The sequence below is a fragment of the Leptonychotes weddellii genome, chromosome 8 (genome assembly GCF_054177405.1).
Source record: "Leptonychotes weddellii isolate Sample4059 chromosome 8, ASM5417740v2, whole genome shotgun sequence".
Classification (NCBI taxonomy): domain Eukaryota; kingdom Metazoa; phylum Chordata; class Mammalia; order Carnivora; family Phocidae; genus Leptonychotes; species Leptonychotes weddellii.
The window spans coordinates 107,260,447-107,281,913 of NC_138376.1; the positions used below are offsets into that span (position 1 = coordinate 107,260,447).

Below are 21,467 nucleotides of genomic sequence, written 5' to 3' on the forward strand. Positions count from 1 at the left end.
AATTTTAACTGATTATTTTATTTTGTTTTATTTTATTTATATATTTTAAAGATTTTACTTATTTATTTGTCAGAGAGAGAGAGAGAACAAGGGGGAGCGGCAGGCAGAGGGAGAGGGAGAAGCAGGCTCCCCGCTGAGCAAGGAGCCCCACACGGGGCTCGATCCCAGGACCCTGAGGTCATGACCTGAGCTGAAGGCAGACGCTTAACCGATTGAGCCACCCAGGCATCCCACCATCATAATTTTAAAACTGCTATCTTCATGTCCAATTTTAGATACTGTCTATTGACTTATGTTTAAGGTGGATGCCTGTGCTTTCTTAAATCTTTCCCTTTCTCTCAGGATAATGTATCACAATTCTTGGTGAAACTCCTTAATGTTTTTACTGCTATGATTATGTAAATATCTAGTGTAGAGCAAGAAATACAGGTGTATTTCTTATCAGAGTACAGTATATTCTAGGACATCTTTTGTTTTGTTCTTACAGTTAATGTTTCACAATTTCCTTTGCTTAATCTTTTTGGAAACATTGGCTGATTGTTCCCACTCTCCAGCAGCTCCCACAAAGCTTTCAGAAGCATTTGCACATACCTATTATCCATTTAATGGACTTCTTTTTGTAGAAATTAAATTCCCTTCACGGAGCCTTCATCTTCCTGCTCCTGTCTGTCTGGCTGCACTCGTAGCTGCCATACTACATGGCTGCCCTTCTAGGAATTCTCTGCTTACTTTTCTGTTCTCTATCTTCTGTTTCCTAGATCTCATGTTTTCTTTTTTTCCTGGTTTATTTCCTCAGTTTGTTAAGAAACATCCCCAGGAGCTTTCTGAGAAAGGAAGCCTGGGAATAGGTATTTTCAGACTTTGAAAGTCTGATTGAAAGGTCTTGATTCTGTCTTCACAGTTGATTGCTATTGGGCTGGGTAGAGTCTTCCAAGTTAGAAATATTTTCCCCTTAGGGTTTTGAAGGCATTTATTTCTTCACTGTCTCTGGTCTCCTGAGTCACTGTTGAGAAGTCAATATTTTATTGCTGTCCCTTTGTTCTCCCCTCCCATCCCCTGAAGGTTTTAAGATTTTCTCTTCATCCTCAGCGTTCTGAAGTTTCACCATGACCCGGGTCTTCCCCTCCACCCCCATTCATTGTGCAGTGTGCTTTCTTGGGTTTTTGGCTGTGTAAACTCATGGTCTTCAGTTTGGGGAAATTTTCTTCTGATTTATTTCTCTGACCATTTTCTCTTTCGTTTTTAAAAACAACTGTGGAACTGTTAGTTAGATATTGGATCTCTTAAATTGATCCTTTTTTTTTAGATGGAGGGCCCTGATATATCCTATTGTTTCTGTCTGTCTTTGTCCTGCCTTCTGGAAGATTTCTTTGGCTTTGTATCCCAGGATTTTTACTGAGTTTAGGATTTTCTGTATATTTATAATTTCCAAGAGCACTTTTTAATAGCATCTTGCTCTTGTTTCATGGATGCAGGTTCTTGTTTTCACTGTTTCCTCAACAGGGAAGAGGAGGTTGAAGGGAGCAGTCTCCTTCCTTTTCTAGAATTTCACCTAATCCCTTACATTTTTTAGCTTTTGTTAAAGGCAAACTGCTCCAAAACTTAGTGTTTTAAACCGGTGATGATTTATGATTCTCACGGTTCTGTGGGTTGGTTGGTTAGGATGGCCTCTGACACGTGTCTGACAGTTGGCTGTCTGGCTGCCTGGCAGGGGGCCTCCGCTGGAATGAATGGCTCATCCCTGTTCAGTGTGGTCTTTTATCTTCCAGTAGGCTAGCCTGGGCTTTTTCCTGCGTTCAGGGGGTGAGGGTAGGGGCTGCACTCTCTCTCAAGAGGCGTAAGTTTAGAATTGAGTATCATCACTTCCATCACATTGTGGTTTTCATTGCCTATAGAGGATGAAGCTGCATCCTGGTTGGCTCACTTTGGCTCTAGAGCAGATAAAGGATGCTGCCATGGACAGGAGTGGAGAACATTGGGAAGGAGACCTGTCTTAGGGGAAAGAAGATGAGGGCATTGGTGTGTGTGTTGGGTTTGAAGGAGTGTTGGGACTTTGGGTGGAGATGTCTATCTAGCAAGCACTCTTAGAAATAAGCATCTGGGATGAGAACTGGGGAGCTTATTTTATAACGGGTGGTTCAGATCTTAAGATTGGAGGAACTCCTGAATAGGGAGAGAAGAGAAAGAAAAGGAAGAGTATGTGAGAGAGCCCAGGACCACGTCTGAAGGGTACCTATCAGGCAGTGGATGGAGAAGGGCGAAAATTAGATAGGCCCGAGAAGTGTGTGTGTGTGTGTGTGTACCCATGAGTACATCTATATCCACAAACAGCTAATGGATGTGTTAGGCATGCGCTACAAAGGTCTGAAGAAGTCTGACTGTTGATGATAAGATCTGAAGCTAAGGTGTTTTGTCACTACCAGACAGGTGGGTGGTTCAGGTGGAGCCTTGCCATGTGTCCGTGTTTCTGTTGCCACCTCTCATAGAAGTTCACACACTCTTTTTATCTCTAGGTAGTGTCCATCATTTCTTCATCACAGAGTCCCACCGTGTATTAAAAGCATTTTCAACGACAATAGCAAGGCCCTGTTCCAGGCCACAAGGATCCCTGCTGCAGTTGATGATACGCTGCCGAAACCACCTGTAATTTCCAGGGCTGGCCTGTGTGGATTGTCATTGCCGTGCTTGCCCTTTACCCATCACTGCCCCCTGCAGCCTCCAACTCCAGCCTCTGTTCTCGGACTCTTCCTTTGAGAAGATGCTTTTGTTTGGTGTTAATAATTTATTAAGATTGGTCTAATTAGGAAGTTCTTATCGTGCTGCTTTACCACTGAGAACTACAGGTGACTGACTGTTCTTTTAGGCATCTCCTTTTTGTTTGAACTCACGACCCTCCAGTTTAGCAATGTAGAATTCTCTGTGCTTAGGACAAGGATAATCGTAACTGAAACAAATCTAGAGACTCTAGGCCGGGAGTTCCCAGGAGTTTTCCCGGAGGTTGAGAATCACACAGACATGAATTTAAGTCTGGTCTTGGCTACCTGCTATCTTCGTGAGCTTGGGCAGGCTGCGCCAGCGCTCCGAACTTCAGTTCCTCCAGCGTCGGCCGGGAAAGGCAACACTGGCTGCTTCATCGTGGAGCCGGGAGGGTTTACGTGCAGTCACGCCTGGGGCCTCCTCAGAGCACAGGCCTGTCCCGTGGTGGGCCCTCGCGAAAGTGCCCTGTCAGCTCTGGTGACATGGGTATTGTTGCCACCGCCTCCCCTCTGCGTGTGTCCCTCCTCCCACCCTTCTGGGCAGCCCGCGGGGTATCTTCGAATGTTTGAGAATCAGCCCTGCTAAATCTAGGAGGGAAACTGGGAATATGTTTTCCAGTGGTTCCTGGGTACTTGAACTGATACCATGAAATGCTGTCAGGCCACATGAGACCTTTTTATTTTCAGCTTTTTAGAGCAGAGATGGGCACTATTACAAGAAGCCTTGGGGCGCCTGGGTGGCTCAGTCGGTTAAACGTCTGCCTTCGGCTCAGGTCATGATCTCAGGGTCCTGGGATTGAGCCCCGCATTGGGCTTACTGCTCAGTGGGGAGTCTGCTGCTTCCCCTGCTTGTGCTCTCTCGCTCTCTTGGTTTCTCTCAAATAAAATCTTAAAAAAAAAAAAAAAGCAGCAGCTCTTGTCACCCTTTCCTTTTTTTTTTTTTTTGGCCCTAGAGGCCTCCAAGATTATAATGTCTTTGGCTATTAATATACCCCATCCATTTATCCAACATATAATTATGAAGGGCTTTTTCCATTATGGACATTGTGCTAGACACTGAGCCTACAAGGATGAAGCTGCATCCTGGATGGCTCACTTTGGCTCTAGAGCAGATAAAGGATGCTGCCATGGGCAGGAGTGGAGAACATTGGGAAGGAGACCTGTCTTAGGGGAAAGAAGATGAGGGCATTGGTGTGTGTGTTGGGTTTGAAGGAGTGTTGGGACTTTGGGTGGAGATGTCTATCTAGCAAGCACTCTTAGAAATAAGCATCTGGGATGAGAACTGGGGAGCTTATTTTATAACGGGTGGTTCAGATCTTAAGATTGGAAGACTCTTGAATAGGGAGAGAAGAGAAAGAAAAGGAAGAGTATGTGAGAGAGCCCAGGACCACGTCTGAAGGGTACCTATCAGGCAGTGGGTGGAGAAAGGCGAAAATTAGATAGGCCTGAGAAGTGAGTGTGTGTGTGTGTGTGTGTGTGTGTGTGTGTGTGTGTGTGAGAGAGAGAGAACATGGTTCCTACCCTTGAGGAGGACGAGAGAGCCTTGTAAGCAAATGTAATGAAAGGTTACCCTGTAAGTACTGTTTACCTCTTTCCAGAGGGTAAGGAGCAGGCTGTCCTAACCACTGAAAGGTGAAGAGCCATGGTTAGGCTGCTGGCGAGGAGCCAGCGCATTCTGAAGGAGTATGTGTTCCGAGCGTAGTTTGCAGCCAGGTGGAGCTCCCTGATGCCTACGTAGAGAGCAGCAGTGTTGCTGTTGTACACCGCGTAGGTGGATCCTGGACATGCCCAGTCTTTCCTAATGATTTGAATCCTAACCCTTCCATGTAAACAAGGGTGACCTCTTTTCCTCGTAAGCATTAGATGTTAAGAAATGGTGGAGGAATGGGGTTGTGTCTCTTAAGAGCCCAGTAAATAATAAGACACTGAACTCCTTTTAAATAACCACTCACAAGTAAGATATATATGATCCTGGTTCCTAAATTAAATAATGGTGATGGCTGAGCAGTTTTGGAGACAGGGACAGTTAACACGGTAATTGTGGCTGTGGTATAATTCTGGGCCACCAGAACCAGGACAGACTTGACTTTCTTATGATGGCAGTTGTCGGTAGATGCGAGCCCGAGACTGCAGACCAGCATTGTTGGTTCAGGCCCCGCGCCACACACACACTTCTGAGCAGAGAGTCCTGCACGACCACTGGCAGTTGGTAGCATTTGGGGCTTGGTCATTTGAATTTGGAGGTCCATGTTGTAAACCTGGCAGTACTTTTTTAGAAAAGTGAATTGAAGCAATATTTAATAAGATACAGCTTTTAAGTGTATGTCCCATTGACAGTAGTTCGTAATTCATAATTATTCTAAAAGGACAGCTTGGGGATATGGGATGAATATGACCTGTTTTGCTGCTTTTTTTATCTGAATGATAACATGTTTGCTTATAATCGATAGATGAGCCACTTTTTTAGCCCCGAGGACGGCCGTTCTCAGCATTGTGTCTTCTGTGCATAGGGAGGCTCATGCACCTGTACGCCGTGTGTGTGGACTGCCTGGAAGGGGTTCACAAGATCATCTGCATCAAGTGTAAGTCCCGGTGGGACGGCAGCTGGCACCAGCTGGGCACCATGTACACCTACGACATCCTGGCCGCCTCTCCGTGCTGTCAGGTTGGTATTGACCCCGCAGAGCGAGCAGTGCATGATCTCGGGCTTCTGTCCCCTGGCGAACGCAGAGGAGATAGGGCAGCACTGTCGTTAGTTCGGGAGAGGGCGAGGAAGATGGCGAGTGGTCTTCCCCGCCCCCCCCCGCCCCTGCGGCCAGGAGTGATGGCTGATGTACCACAGCGTGACGAAGCTATTGCCCGAATACTCTGCAGCCATTAAAAGGGGGGTATTGTGGAATAATGCATAATCAATGGGAAATATTTTTAGTGTATTAAGTAAAAAAGGTAGTTTATAAAATGGTGTAACAGTATGCTTCTATTTGTGGAAAGGGACCTGCTAACCTGTAAGCCAGAGGCTGTGTCCGCATGCTGGGATGCGAAGTGGTTCCTTTCACTTGCATTTTCTTATGTTTTGTGTGATTAACATATACTTAGGTTCTAATAAGAAAAAGTCATTATTGAAAAGGAAGAAGAAAGTTTTACTTTCTGGGACAGGATTTTCTTCTTCCTTCCTGTGGGGTAGCGCAGTTACGCAGGAACTGCCTTCCTGTGCTGCCTTAGAAAAGATTTTTAATCCTTAAAGTACTGCTGAGAGGAAGCATTTTCCAAAATTGAGCTGTCACCAGAAAAAAGGGAAGTAGTAGTCTGGGAAAACAGGTTAGATAAGTCCATGGAAACACAAGAGACAAAACAAAATCCTTGTGCTTGGGGAAAAGAAAGCCTTGTTTTACAGTTCCTTCATAATCACGGGTAGGAGAGAGTTTTACTTTGCTCTTCAGTTGCCAGGCCTGGCTTTTAATACAAGTAACTGATAAGCACTTTATTAGTTACTATATAGCTTTGTATCTTTAGCACTATGGTTTGATTTTTTAAAAAGAATATCCTATGAGAAGCTGTGCCGGTTGAATGAAAAGGTTGGCAGAGCGGGGATTTCAGCCAAACTTTGTCTGTACTAGGGTCCTCAAAAGAGAAGTATGGGCATGGGAGCCCTAAACGGCACCCGTGACCGGTCATGTGATTCCAGATAGGACGGACTACTGGTACGCTGTTCTAATGTATTGACCACATTTCCATTTTAAAATTCCATCAGCCTTGGAAATGAGATGTCATAGTCTTTTATTTATTTGTTTATTATTTTGTTATGTTCGTCGCCAGAGATCTCATAGTCTTTGAGCGACGCACTGCGGCATTTTGTCGGACTCAGCTGTGCCCCAGTGCCGAGAGAAACAGAAGGAAGGGGCTCCTCTCTCGACACACACAAGAGCGGGTTCTCTTTTAAAGAAATGAGGAAGTGAAAGAATTTGGGGCCGTTCGTGGTGCTGGGAAGGACCTGGGAGAGCTAGGTCAGCCTCCTTGTTTTCCACACACAGTGGAGGTCTTTTTACCTAGGTCTTTACGAATGTGCCACAGCCGTGCTAAAACCTTTGACTCCCGGTCCGCTGTTCTTTCTCCTATACCACTGAGGGGCAGTGGGATTAGTTCCTTATCTTTAGCTAGGGAGGAAAGCAGAATGGCATCCTGCCGTGGCCAACCTGTTGGTACTCATGATCTATTTCTTTTAAACCAGTTTAAGCCCAGACCTTTATTTTCTGGCCTCCAACTAAAATGGAAAACATGTTTGATGACTCTTTGGCTTTTAAAAAAATGTCAGTTAACTGCAGTTCACTCTTGAACAACATGGGGGTTAGGGGCACTGACCCCCTGTGCAGTTAAAAATCTGCCTGTAACTTTTAACTCCTCAAACACTTAACTACTAATAGCCTACTGTTGACTGGAAGCCTTACTGATAACATGAATAGTTGATTAACACATATTTTGTATATGTATTATATACTGTGTTCTTACAATAAAGGAAAGGAAAGAAACCGTTATAAAGAAAATAATAAGGAAAAGAAAATACATTTATAGTCCTGTACTGTATTTATTTAAAAACTGCTTCTAGGTGGACCCGTGTAGTTCAACCCATGTTGTTCAAGGGCGACTGTGTATTCACTGGGAAGGTGCAAGTGTTAGGTGCTGCTAAGCGTCTTCTACTAAGACTTTGAGCCAAAAAGAAGTTTAATGGTTAATTATTTGAAAGGAATAACAGATTAAAGAGAATGATTAAAGAGAGAGGTTTGCCCAGAATTTCACTTTTGTTGCTCAGAGCGATTATTGTAAAGGGAATTTATCTTAGCCACAGAAAGGTCGTCCGTGTCCTAGCTAAGAATGTGGGCTCTGGAATAAGCTATTTTGGTCCAGTCCTTAGCCTTTCTGCTTCCTAACTATGTGGTCTTGGGCATGTTGCTATCACTATGTGCCTGTTCATCTAAAATTCACATACTACACATACCTCCCGTGAGTGTATTGAGGACAAAATGAGGTTACGCTTTTTATTACATTTTTAGAATGAATCTAAATTGAGAGACTGTTGTACTTAACCATTTCTGGTTATTCCTCTAAGGTCTTGGACCTTTTGCTAAAAGATCCCAGTCTTGTGCCATTAGAGACCCAGGCATGAATGAAGAGCTAGTGTGTGGTGGTAACACAGAGCACTTCTTCCTGGATTGTTAATTTTGCTGGAGTATTTTCGGGAAACTTTATTTTTACATCAAAGAAAACAAGTGTAGTAATGAGCGGAATGAGAAATGCATATGAATTTTTAAAATAAACTCAGCACGGTCCACGAAGTTTCATGAAGCTTTGAATGAGGGGAGTCAGCTTCAGCTGCTCCTAACAATCCAGGGGAAGGAGTGTCCTATTGTTAGGGGAGCTTCCATGGAGAAGCTGGGGAGAAGTTCAGGCAGTGCGAGTTTGGAATTTTCTTCCTACCAGTAGGTCAAAGTGTTAACGGTGCTGCAGATCCACAGAGAAATGAGGAGTCACACTGTCAGACGGGTGATGAATATGTGAATGTGTATCTTCTTCTTTTTTTTTCTTTAATTTTTTTTTAAAGATTTTATTTATTTATTCATGAGAGACAGAGAGAGAGAGAGAAGCAGAGGGAGAAGCAGGCTCCCAAGGAGCAGGGAACCCGATGCGGGACTCGATCCCAGGACCCTGGGATCACGACCTGAGCCGAAGGCAGACGCTTAACCATCTGAGCCACCCAGGCGCCCGTGAATATGTATCTTCAGCTTGCCTACCCTGCTTTTGGTAATAAGAGGGATGCTTGGCTGAGCTCCTGATCAGTTTCTGAGACATAACAGTGTTGCATTTTGGTTTGGGTGACGTTGACAGTGTGGTGAGGTGGAAGGGAGGGTATGGTGGCTGACGCATCTGTGTTTCCCCCGCAGGCCCGCCTGAACTGTAAGCACTGTGGGAAGCCTGTGATAGACGTGCGGATCGGGATGCAGTACTTCTCCGAGTACAGCAATGTCCAGCAGTGTCCGCACTGTGGGAACCTGGACTACCATTTCGTGAAGCCATTTTCCTCCTTTAAAGTTCTTGAAGCTTATTGATGAAAGCTTTGCTTTAGTAATAGCTGTTTTATTGACTTTATTTCTTTATTACATATCTTTTATAGGGAAACATTCTGTGACATGACTTTCTTTTCTAATTTAAAGGAGAGTTCCTTTGTGTATGTGTGCCACTAAAATGGGGTTGGCCCCTTGCCCTCACTTGACTCCTGAGTGTTAGTCTGTGGTCCTGACCAGAGCCCAAATGGATAATCCTGTGAGTCTGGGGTAGCGGTTCACTATCACTAAGAGTCTCTCATGCAGCTTTTAAGGTGGTGGGAGGATAGGGTGAATTTAGTAAAGGGATTATGTGGTTATCAACTAAAAGCATGGTGGGAGTTGGAAGGAACCTCTTATTAAAATGTTACCTGTCTGAAAACCCACTTTCAGATCTGCTCAGGCCTTGGGAAAAACATGGGGCATGTGAATGTCAGTCTGTGCCTGGAGGGCTGAGAGTGTATTAGTCCATCTTGGTTCATTGTTGTGCAGTGCACATTGACCTGCAGATTATTTGAAAGTGGACGTGAGTGCTGTTTCTTACACCTCTGTGATTTAGCAGGCAGTTTTCCTGCTGAAAATTATATCCAAATTATGAGACCTATGAAAACTTGTGGTGTTGCAAATATTTTTAGGTAAACTGACCTGTAACAGAGAGAATATACTAAATGAATTTGGAAGTGATGCGCACGGACTCAAGGGGGGCAAGATCAGGCAGAACCCTATCATTGGAATTGTGTCTTTGAAGTTGGTCAGATGAGCTCTTAAGGAGAATCCATGAATGATATGATTTGGGTGGTACTGATTTATGTAGGTTGCACTGTCCAAGTGCCATTTGATGTCAGATCCTTCTCACAGGTAAATCTCACAGGCATATACCCGAACTGGTGAAATTCAGAACCATCATCACCTGCTTTATCTTCCACAAAACTGTCATGGCCACATTTGACCCATTTAATGATGAGTTTCCCAGATCATAGGTTTGACCCTAAGAAGGAAAGGAAAAAAATTGCTTTGTGAGGATATGAGGAAGAGAACAATAATACTTCTTTTTAAAGTGTGTTTCATTTCTCAAAACCATGGATTGTAATGTATAACAGTATGTTTGAAAATAGATCATTCTGAAGCTTTCTGTGATACTTCACCATTAGCGAAAAAAGATGATAATTTGTGTAACTTGATTAGTCAGAGCATTGGGCTTTCCCCATACCATCATAGAATTGGAATTAGAATATGATTTCTCAAAAATGGATTTGGTAATTTTAAGTATTATATACATATATGCTAAAAGAATGCTGAAAATACAATCTGTTTTATGAGTAGCCAAATTTGGGGTTATGTGAACAGTTTGTATTACTCATTTGGTTTATACCATTTTTTTCCCCCTCAGAAAGCTGTTTTTCCTCTCAGAAGTGTTTAGCTGTTACTGCAAGCAAGTTTCAGTTCTACTGTATGAGATATTTGATAATTTGTTTGAAACAACAGAGCATTGAAGAACCAATATATCAACTAATATTCTTATCTTTCAGTTTGGATGATTGTAATTCGGTTTACTGCATCTAGTTTGGTGTTTGATGGTCTGAAAAATATTTCACAGTGGGGGGAAGTGCTCGGTGCCTCTACGAAGCAGCAAATCGATATCTGTCTGACAGTATTTGATGCAACCTTGCATTTGATGCAAGGTCTGTAGGACATAGCCCTTGCAAATTTGTCTTTAATACACAAAGCTGTAATTGTGAATTAACTGGTTCCCCACTGATTCTCTCATGTACCCAAGTGTAAAAATCCGTCAGTTTCTCGAATCTTGAGAGTAACATTTGAATTTTAGTTCTGAATTTCAAGCAGGTAGTAAAATATTTGTAATGCTGTTTTTTAATGCACCTAAAATTTTATAGAGAAACCTGCTTATTATTGTTCTGGATCTTAAAGTTTACGTATAGATCACATTCACAAGCCCCTTGGTCTAAAACTGCTATGAATGTGGTGTCTGATGCATTCAGTATTTTCTCCTTCTATTGGTTTCTACTCTCTGAAAAATAAGTAGGAGGAGTTTTCCCTGTAATTGGGTAAAATTTGCTTTTGGCCATTATTTGGACCACAAAGTTAGGATTTGGTGGATGCCACAGTTCTGAAAAAGGAGAGGCAGAGGTGTCATCTGAGAGTTTCGTTTACCTGTAAGGCATCACAGTCTCATCTAAAGTAGAAAATCTGGCTTATTTGAGAATAAAATATAGTGAGTATGCCACAGTGTGGATAATAAATCTTATTTTGGAAATCTGCTGACCTTAGTATTTTCACCAGACTTTCTCAAAGTACTTTGCTCTGAATACCTTGGTAGAAATTGGAGTATGTCAAAAAAGATGACTGTTTTTGTTATGGTTTGGTTATTAAAGGATATTAGTCACCCAGGAGATCCATTTTCTGTTTTTCTGATAAATAGTGTTCAATAAAATGAACCACTACATAAGTGACTAATAATTTCAAAGTGATTTTTCATCTGTTCTTTTTTTTTTTTTATCATTTATTTTTAAGAGTTCTGTACCTGGAACAAATAAAATTTTACCTGCTTCAATTCAGTGAGAAACCATTTCTGATGGCTTTATCGTTTCCTCTTCAGGCTGGCTCAGTTCTCCACTTCTTCTGGCTGTATCTGAAGCGAGTGATAATACCGAGTTTATCAACTGCTTGATTGAAAGATAGACATTGGCCATGAAATTGGGCAGTGGGGTGGATTATTCCATTCTTAGTAAGACAGAGCTCTCCCCGGTCTTTAATTTCCAGGTTTTGCAAAAGAAGTTTATTTTCAGAGTAAAAAGTATTTTCATATCTTTTGCGGCGGGGGGGAATGAACTCATCAGGAAAGAATATTATTAGGTGTTTACTAAAACTAACAGGCTGATGCATAACTTAGTAGACCATGAAAACTAATTTGCTGAAATTTTCTGTTTTGTCCTGTAAGACCAATGCCTCCCATACAGTCGGTTCTCCTTTCCCCGGGTTAGGACCTCCACATGGCTTCTCCTCTTTGGTCTCCTGGTTGCAGCTCTTGAGCAATTTTAGTTGGACGTTTGGGGAGGACTTGAGGAGAAAGCGCTCCTGTTCAGTGTTTTGGTTCCTTTAATAGGCTGCCACCTAACCCAGCTCATCTCTGTGTCCTGTTGACTTTGTTATTTTTCCAGGTGATTGAAAGAAAACAATTAACGGACGGGCATCGTTAAAGCCAGCTCAAAAATATATTCTTGTCCTAAAGATTTCTTGTCAAGATGTCTTGGATTGCACTTTTGTTATGGGAAGATGGTGTAAATAGTTAAAAGAATGTTGATAAAACGGAAACATTTGGTTATGGAATTGTGTGTGGTGTTTGAAGGTTTCTGTTTGTGAAATGTGTGTATTAAAAATAATAAAATCTCAGAAGCTAACATTGTACCCTCTCTTCAGTGTGTCACTTTATTTTTTGTTTGGGGCTTCAGGGTTTTGGAGCTTGGGCCTGTTTGATCAGAAAAGATAGTAGGGAAGCCTTTCTGGGGTTTGACCACGGTGCGTTCACAGTCACGAGCACCGTGGACTTCTTATGCTGTTTGATGGTGGTGGGTCGCATGCAGCCTCACTTTGCGATAACATAAGCCTTCTGTATAACAGAGTTGCTTCCATGTGGATAGTCCAGAATTAATTGTTCTGGTTAGAGGGAATTCTCCTGAATGGGTATACAGTCCTACTCTACAGATTTTTCTTGGGTTCCCAGGCCTATAACAATTTTCATAACGAGAAGCCTTGATCTCATGCTTCTTCATTGTAAGACAGTGAAAACTGAGTTGTGATTAAACCTCTTGCGACTTTCTGCACTGTGGTCAGATATGTTTTACATTTTAAATCTCGTTGTCCCTTTCATTTCAACTGTCACTCTCAGCTAGTGGATTGAATCCACAAAAACATTGGGACACAGGATAAGAGGTGGAAATGGGGCTGAGGGACATGTCTCCAGTCTGCCAGTGGATTCAAAGGCCTGTCTTCCTGCTTCTTTACTACAGATATCTTCAGGCATAACTTTTATTTAAAGGCCTAAGGACTTGGGATAGTGTGGTTTCTGCTAGTGTAATTTATTCAACAAAATTCCTTTGCAATTGTAAGAAAAATACAGTTATTACCATGGCAGAGCAGAAAGAAGAAACAAAGTGAAGCAGTAATTGATAGGAATTAAGTTTAATGGGAGAAGAATCTTGTTTGTAGTGGTTTCCATTTCTTTAAATCTGGCTTATATTGTTTTCACTTAAATTTAGCAGCAATTAGATTATGCAGGCTGTTTCTTGAGTGAAGAGGTAAGTTTTGGAAGAAAAAAAGCTTGCCTCGAGCTTGTGTTCTTTTCATGTTTTGTTAGCTGGCCATAGTTGGGATAAACCTTATTTAATGAATATGAAATACCTTTGAAGATAGTTACTATTTTAAATAATTTTTTTAAGGACTATTTTTTCCTCTAATGGCCTCTTGCACTGCGGTAATGACTTCATACAAGCTCCTTCTAGTATTGCTTTGCCTCAGGGATGGCAAAATAAAAATGAACAAAGAACTTTGATGGAGTTCAGTAGAACGACACTGTTTACATTTGTTGGTGGTCAGCAAATGGGATCTGCCGCCATTACATCGTTTCCTGGTGAGGGATAGATACTATGCCAAGTGGTTCTGATGATTTAGATCATATCTTAAAATCAGGTTTAGAACTAGTTACATTTCTCATAAATCTAAAAGTAAGAACTCATAGCCATAAAAGTCTAGAATTTAGAGATGCCAGAATTTAGAGCAAGGGCTATGTTTTCAGTTGTATTCACAGTAGTATATGTTTGTTAAATTCCTTTATGTTGTACTTACTGTAGAGAGAAACGGAGGCCTAGAGAACTTAAATCTGTATAATAAATTCACATAGTTATTGGCTGAGAGTATTAAGTCTAGGTTTCTTCTCCTAGTCCTCCAAATAAGCTCAGTGGATGGGTGCTTTGTTTTCAGGTGAGAGAGAACTTTGGGTTTGTTTTCACACTAGATTTAAAAGGTTTGGTAGCCCTCATTTCAGCTGCACAGGTGCTAAAATGGCAGTAATTCTGAGAAGCTTCACGGAGTCCTCGTGTAAGGGTGATAAGTACATTTGAAATGAATAAATAAATAAAATCTTAAAAAAAGGGGCGCCTGCGTGGCCCAGTCGTTAGGCGTCTGCCTTCGGCTCGGGTCATGATCCCAGGGTCCTGGGATCGAGCCCTGCATTGGGCTCCTTGCTCTGCGGGAAGCCTGCTTCTCCCTCTCCCACTCTACCTGCTTGTGTTCCTGCTCTCTCTCTCTCACTCTCTCTGTCAAATAAATAAATAAAATCTTTAAAAAAAAAAAATCTTAAAAAAAAAAGGGTGATAAGTACATTTGAAAGCATCCCGTTTTTAGAATAAAAAACCAAATAGGAACACTTTTATAAAAGGGAAAAATAATACTCGAAATCAATAATTGTCTTTTGCCTCATTTTTCATGCATTAATTTATTGACATCTGTTCCCTTTCATTCGAGCATTGCTTGAGGGTATAAGGTGACATTTTAACAGTCTATACTAAGAATCCGTCATTTTATTCACTTTGGGATCTGACTTTTGAGTTGTTTTGATTCAAACATGTCTAGCTGTCAGATTTGATAGCATTGGTTTCTGCAATCTGGGCAGGGTTTTCCTTTTTAACTAACTTTTCAAACAGTTTCTCTTGGTGTGTTTCAATTTTGGTTTCTCACTATTTTGTCTGAAGCTCTGGTATCTCAGACTTTTTTTTTTTTTTTAAGATTTTATTTATTTGACAGCACAAGCAGGGGGAGCGGCAGGCAGAGAGAGAAGGAGAAGCAGACTCCCCGCTGAGCAGGGAGCCTGATGTGGGGCTTGATCTCAGGACCCTGAGATCATCACTCGAGCCGAATGCAGATGCTTAACCCACTGAGACACCCAGGTGCCCCTCTCAGACTTTTTTGAGTTGCTAAACCTGAGCACTGTTTATTTGTATTCCACACAGCCTGGGGGTGGTGGTGGGGGGGAATGTTGGTTACATGTTTCTTTTAGAGACTTAAGATTTTTCATGGTATAGGAGCTATCTCTTGAGCTTATAATTAGCAATACTCCAAATTATTACAAAACCATGAGTTGGCAATCAGTGCCTTATACTTGTTTTCATCACGTTAACAAATCACACATTTTTTCTGAAGCTCTGTTGACATAGCATGTGGTTGATGAGAAAGTAAAGCTAAGGTGAAGCCCCTAGGCTAGAGTTTGTCTAAGGCTCCAGACCCCCATGGCTCTAAAAAGAGGGTGGTTTGGGCAGGGAGCAAAATGGTGGAAGTCCTATTGTGGCTATTGTGAATATTTCAGAAAGCTTAATGGGGATGTAATGTTGCCCACCACAAGACTGCACAGGATATCTAAAAGGTCAGTTTATTTTTGGCAGGAGTTACAGCAACCCTGGTTATCTCATCAAACACTGGCAGTAGCATATGTCTCTGATGAATAATATATGAGAACACTAATGAATTATTACCTGATAAATGCTGTTTATTTTATAGACATAAGCTTTCAGAATAGGATAGGGTCAAGTTAGGTGAGGGGTGGCCTTTGGTGATGGCAGAGTTGGGAAAATGCCATTTTTTAGAAGTGCCTATTTTTTCTAATCCTTTTCCTATTACCTGTTGTTATACTTTTGCCTTATTTTTTCCTGCCCATCTCTCTTTCCTACCTTGTCCTTTCTCCTGCCTATCCTGTTGCACCAACGTTCTTAACCACTGGAATAATGGTAAAAGCCCCCTGACAAACCCAGACGTGAGTTGGTCAATAAATTTTAAAAGTTAGTTAAAAAAACAGACAAGTTAGGTGGTCACTAGAGGAATGGAGTAGACCCATACTTACATATGTGGCCAATTGGTTTTGACAAAGATGTAAAGAGAATTCAGAGAAGAAAGGGCAGTGTAACACGTGCTGGAACAATTTGATACCCATATGCAAAAACCAAAACAACTAAACCTGGATCTATACTCCCACCATATTAAAATTCAAAGTGGATAATAGATCTAAGTGTAAGATCTGTAAAAATTTTCTGCACAGTGAAGGGAACAAGACTAAAAGGCAACCTACTGAATGGGAGAAGATATTTGCAAATGACATATCTGATAAAGGGTTAGCATCCAAAACATGTAAAGAACTGATGCTACTCAACACCCAAAGACCAAATAACCTAATTAAAAAATGGGCAGAAGACATGAACAGACATTTCTCCAAAAAAGACTTAGAGATGGCCAGCACACACATGAAAAAAATGCTCAACATCACTCATTATCAGGGGAGTGAGAATGAAAACTACAATGAGTAGTTCATACCTGTCAGAATGACTAAAATCAACAACACAAACAAGTGTCTGCAAGGATGTGGAGAAAAAGGAGCCCTTGTGCACTGTTGGTGGGAATGGGAATGGTGCAGCTGCTGTGGAAGACGGTCTGGAGGTTCCTCAAAAAATTAAAAGTAGAACTGCCCTATGATCCAGTAATTGCACTACTGGGTATTTACCCCCCAATATACAAAAACGAATTCAAAGGGATACATGCACCCCTATGTTTATTGCAGCATTATTTACAATAGCCAGACTTTGAAAGCAAGTGTCCATCGATAGATGAATGGATAAAGAAGATGTGTGTACACACACACACACACACACACACACACTAACATTATTCAGCCACAAAAATAGAATGAAATCTTGCCATTTGCAACAAAATGGATAGAACTAAGAGTATAATGCTAAGTAAAAGAAGTCAGAGAACGGTAAATACCATATGATTTCACTCATGTGGAATTTAAGAAACAAATGAGCAAAGGGAAGAAAAAAAAAAGAGACCAAGAAATAGACTCTTTAACTGTAGAGAACAAACTGATGGTTGGATGGGGATTAAAGAGTACAGTTATGATAAGAAAGAAAATCTGCCACAAAAAAATGTAAAATCTGAAGATGGAGGAGTTGGATTTTATTAAAATTAAGGACTTCTCAAAGATATTGTTAGGAGAATGAAGAAGAACCACAAACTGGAAGAAAAGGACTTGTTATCTAGAATCTATGAAGAACTCCCAAAATGTAAAAAAAAAAAAAAAAAGACAAAAGGGCAAAATATTTGAACAGCTAAAAAAATAAGAATGATAAATGAACACATGATAAGACATTCAGCGTAATAGTCATTTGGAGAATGCCAGTTAAAACCACAGTGAAACACCACTACACACCCATCGGAATGACTACGATTATGGAGGGAATACCAGTTGCTGGCACAGTTGCAAGGTACCGAACTCCCCTTCACTGCTGATGGCGAACAGTTTCCTAAAACGGCCACTTTCTGGCAGTTTCCTAAAAAGTTAAGCATGCCTATCCTATGTCCCAGCCATTCCACTCTGTGTATTTACCTGAGAGAAATGAAAGCATGTCCACACAAAGACTTGTTCATGAATGTTTATAGCAGCTTTATTTGTAATAGCCACAAAACAGAAACAACCCAAATGTCCATCGGCAGGAGAACGGATGAACAAAATGGGGGATATGTATACAGTAGAATACTACTCAGCAGTAAAAAGGAGCAAACTATTGATAACATTCAACAACATGGGTGAATCTCAAAATAATTACACTGCAGTGAAAGAAGCCAGAGGAAAAAAGAGTACATACCTTACGATTCCATTTATATAAAACTTGAGAAAATGCAAACAAATCTGTAGTGTGCTCTCAGTAGTTGCCTGGGGCTGGGCTGAGGGATATTAATGGGGAGGGGAGAGAGAATGTGATGACAAAGGGGTGGGAGGAAACTTTTGGGGACAACTGATGTGTACATAATCTTGATTGGGATGATGATTTCATAGGTGTATACATTTGTTAAAACCTACTGTATACTTTAAATGTGTGGTTTATTCTATGTTAATTATATCTTCAGAAAGCAGAAGAAATACCCTCCCCAAGGGATGACCTATGTCATAAACATTTATTTATTTATTTGTAAATAAGATTTTATTTATTTGTTTGACAGAGAGAGAGAGAGCACAAGCAGGGGGAACAGCAGAGAGAGAGAGGGAGAAGCAGGCTCCCCACTGAGCAGGAAGTCCAATGTGGGGCTCGATCCCAGGACCCTGGGATCATGACCTGAGCCGAAGGCACTTAACTGACTGAGCCACCCAGGCGCCCCCATAAACATTTTATTTAAATTAAAATCAGGAATACACATTCATGACAGATTCTGTTTGTTTTAATGTGTAATTCCTGCAATTATGGCACCATGCTGCCTTTGTTGCAAAATCTTTTGTGATGCATTCTTGTAAGAATACTTCCTGTTGGTTTTCTTTAAAATGGAACAAGAACTTGGGATGCCTGCTCAGCAGGGAGCCTGCTTCTTCCTCTCCCTCTGCTGCTCCTCCACCTCATGCTCACTCTCTGGCTCTCTCTGTCAAATAAATAAATGAAATATTTTTTTAAAAAATGGAATAAGAACTTAAGGACACATGAGAAACTATAAATATAACAACTCTTTACCCTTTTGGGATTTCTGTCCCCTAATCTTTTACTGTTTCAGTCCAACATTTAATTCAACAATGTGTGTGTGTGTTTGTGTGAATTGCCTTATTTCCAAACATCCTGAGTTATTGAAACGATATTTTTTTTTATAATTATATATGATAGGTGCATGTACTGTTTTTATTAAGTTACATTATTGCAGGGATAAATATACCTGGCACAAAAAAGTTTGGGAATAAACATGAACTAAGTGAAACAGTGTAAATAAAGGGCTCTCTGCAATCCCTGGCATGTAGTAGGTGTTGAAAATGTGCCTTCTTATGGTCACGTATATTATTTCAGAAAGCATTCTTATAATGGTAGGGCAGGAAAGACCTCAGAGATTGACTTAAACTGTTTATTTTACAGATGAGGAAAATGGTTCAACACATCAGCATACAGGGCTGAAGGTCTTTTGTATAACCAAAAGTGGGTAACCCTTAAGGAGGCTCCCTGGAGGCTTCTTTCTAAAGGGCTCCTGAAAACCTAGGGAGTTAGTTCTCTGATCATGTGGAGGAATTGCAGACCTTATGTCAGATTCATAGAAGAGCTTCTGAGAGCAGCCTTCCTCGGTCAGAAGGCTGGTCATTTTCAATAGCTGTGAACATTTTAAAATCAGTGGGTGTGTGAAGCAAGGCAGCAAGGTAAGAAGGCAGTTGAAAGGTTGTGGGATGAATAAACAGATGAAATCTGACTCAGGAAGGTGGGTTAGAAATTTTGTGAAAGCTGTATTTGGTTTTCCCCACTTGGGTTTAGCTTCCCACTGAGACCTACGCTCCAAAACCTTCTTCCTCGGCTGGAAAACGATTCATTTCTCCCCCTGGGGGGTGAAGAGAAACAACTGGCCATTGGTTTTGTTACGGTGATTGTTTCTTCATTTGAAGCGTGCCCATGAGCTTTGCTCAGTGGCAGTATCGTAGCCAATGAGGTTTATCCGAGGCGCGATTATTGCTAATTGAAGCGTGCCCATGAAGGATGGCATCCACACTCCTGACTTTGTGCAGTGAATGCCACTTGCAAATGATAACCCTTGCTTGGAATGTGATAGAAACAGATCATGATCGTTGTTTGCTCATCAGGATAATGCCCTTTAGTACTGGGGGTTTGCTTCTACTGGCCCCATCCAGCGCGGGGGATCTAGGTTGCAAGATGCACCTGCTGAAATGCTGCAGGGTCATTAACCCCTGACAGGCATCTGAGCTCGCTCAGCCAAGCAGGGCCAGGGCCTGGCAGCAGTGCTGGTCTAAGAGGCAGGAGGCCCGGGTTTGAATTGTGCCTCTTACACTCAGGCAAACCACTTCATCTTTTGGATCCTGCTTTCTGCTACAGCATGAAAATACAAATACCAACTTTCTAATATTCTTAGAGTGAGATTTAATGAATTAATAGGCTAAATGAATTTATAAGCTCTTCAATGAGAGATAAACATGAGACATTATTAAAATGAGCAAGTAAGTGATATTCCATTTAATTCTACTTTAAAGATTTTTATTTATTTGAGAGAGAGTGTGTGTGTGAGCGCGAGTACGAGCGGGGTAGGGCGGGGAGGAGGGAGGAGCAGGGGGAGAGGGACAAGCAGATTCCACACTGAGCGTGCAGAGCCTGATGCAGGGCTCCATCTCACAATCCTGAGATCATAACCTGAGCTGAAATCAAGAGTTGGATGCTTAACCTACTGAGCCACACCGGCGCCCCAATTCTACTTTCAAACAGTAGCATCTATCCCAGATGCCTTTGATCCCAGGTGTTAAATAGCTGTGACTGTCACTGGAATTAGTCTTTCACATGTCAACCTTGACATGCTAAATGCTAGCCAATTCAGCTTGTATTGAGATACACTGTTTATTGAGCATGTACTATGTGCGCATACTTTTTGCTAAAAAAGTATGACTATTTGTTCAGAAGGCTGATCTTCTTCAATAGCTGTGAAAATCTTTTAAAAACTCTTACTGAATTCTACTTTCGAGGTGTGCCATGAGAGGTGACAAGCTCCTTGAGGTTATGTACACCTAAAATAGTTCTTGCTGAGAGTTACTGTGTTCATTGGTGATCTACCCTAACACTGATATGAAAGTTTAAATGTAGATCCCTTTTAAAAGAACTAATTGAAATTCTAACAAAGTATTTGACTTAGAAGATTTGCGTTTTTAGGTTAAGAAGATTTTTATTAGGCTGAAAAAAGTCTGAAAGAAATTTCATTCCTGGCGGATCTGTCATTTACATTTTTGTCAGGTTTATTAATGCATATGTAGCACGTTGTGTGCAGAGAAGCAAGAGTTCTTTGAAGAATTGTGTTGGAATCTCAGTCATTTTCCAGATGCCTTTAATCTCCTGTCTGTGTAGGCAGGATATGGACTGTTGTTCTTATTCTTTTGGAGTTGGGATTTTTTAACATTAAGCATTTATATGATGCCTAGTGTAAGAAGTACTAATTTTTTTTTATAGTTTTGGGGGTAAAAACATTGCAGAGAGGTGATAGGCAAATTCTGTTTCTGTTGCTAAAGACTATGATTTCTTGTAAAGTTGATGTGCATATTTAGATTCGCATTATTGAAAATTTTAAGAAAATATCTCTAGCAAATTATCTAAGCTACGTGAGAAAGCTTATTCAAAATTGCTAAGTTTTAAAATTCAAAGAGACAGTCTTATCTAAGAAGAATAATGTTAAAAATGGTCAAGTTGAAGTTTTTTTTATTAGAATGGCCTCTATTTGAAGGTTGGAGCAAGTACTTTGGCACTTTTAGTTTTCTTGGTTTACACATAATTTCAGTTAATAAGATACTAAATACGAGTCTGAAGATTTCAATATCTATTATTACACCCAAAAGAAAGGAAATCGGAAAGGTCATGAAGTAAATGGAGTTCTTGGCTTATGGAGATGTGCTCATTTTGAATACATAGGCTTCTCATACGGGTCAAGGAAGAAAGCTTTCAACTCTTCAAGGGCAATACTGTCTTTGCAGCTGGTGGCAGGATGTGGTGGGGAGGTGCAGGTGTGTGGTGGGAAGGGCAGAGCCAGATGAAAACAGAGC

General features: G+C 41.2%; 1 protein-coding gene and 1 pseudogene across 2 annotated transcripts in view; both read left to right on the forward strand.

The window, feature by feature from the left end:
- Window positions 1-12,282, forward strand: part of HECA (HECA ribonucleoprotein granule regulator) — a 47,695-nt gene extending 35,413 nt beyond the window's left edge. Inside the window, exons 3-5 of one of the 2 annotated variants that reach the window (XM_081829090.1) lie at window positions 5,267-5,421; window positions 8,693-8,873; window positions 10,242-12,282. In XM_081829090.1, coding sequence (XP_081685216.1) covers window positions 5,267-5,421; window positions 8,693-8,857 — 320 coding nt within the window. In that variant the 3' untranslated portion in view covers window positions 8,858-8,873; window positions 10,242-12,282. Of the gene's footprint in view, window positions 1-5,266; window positions 5,422-8,692 lie in introns of both variants that reach the window. The other variant, XM_081829089.1, reaches the window with a different exon arrangement.
- Window positions 12,283-19,329: 7,047 nt separating this feature from the next.
- Window positions 19,330-19,396, forward strand: LOC115940366 (U4 spliceosomal RNA; annotated as a pseudogene).
- The last annotated feature ends 2,071 nt before the right edge of the window (window positions 19,397-21,467 follow it).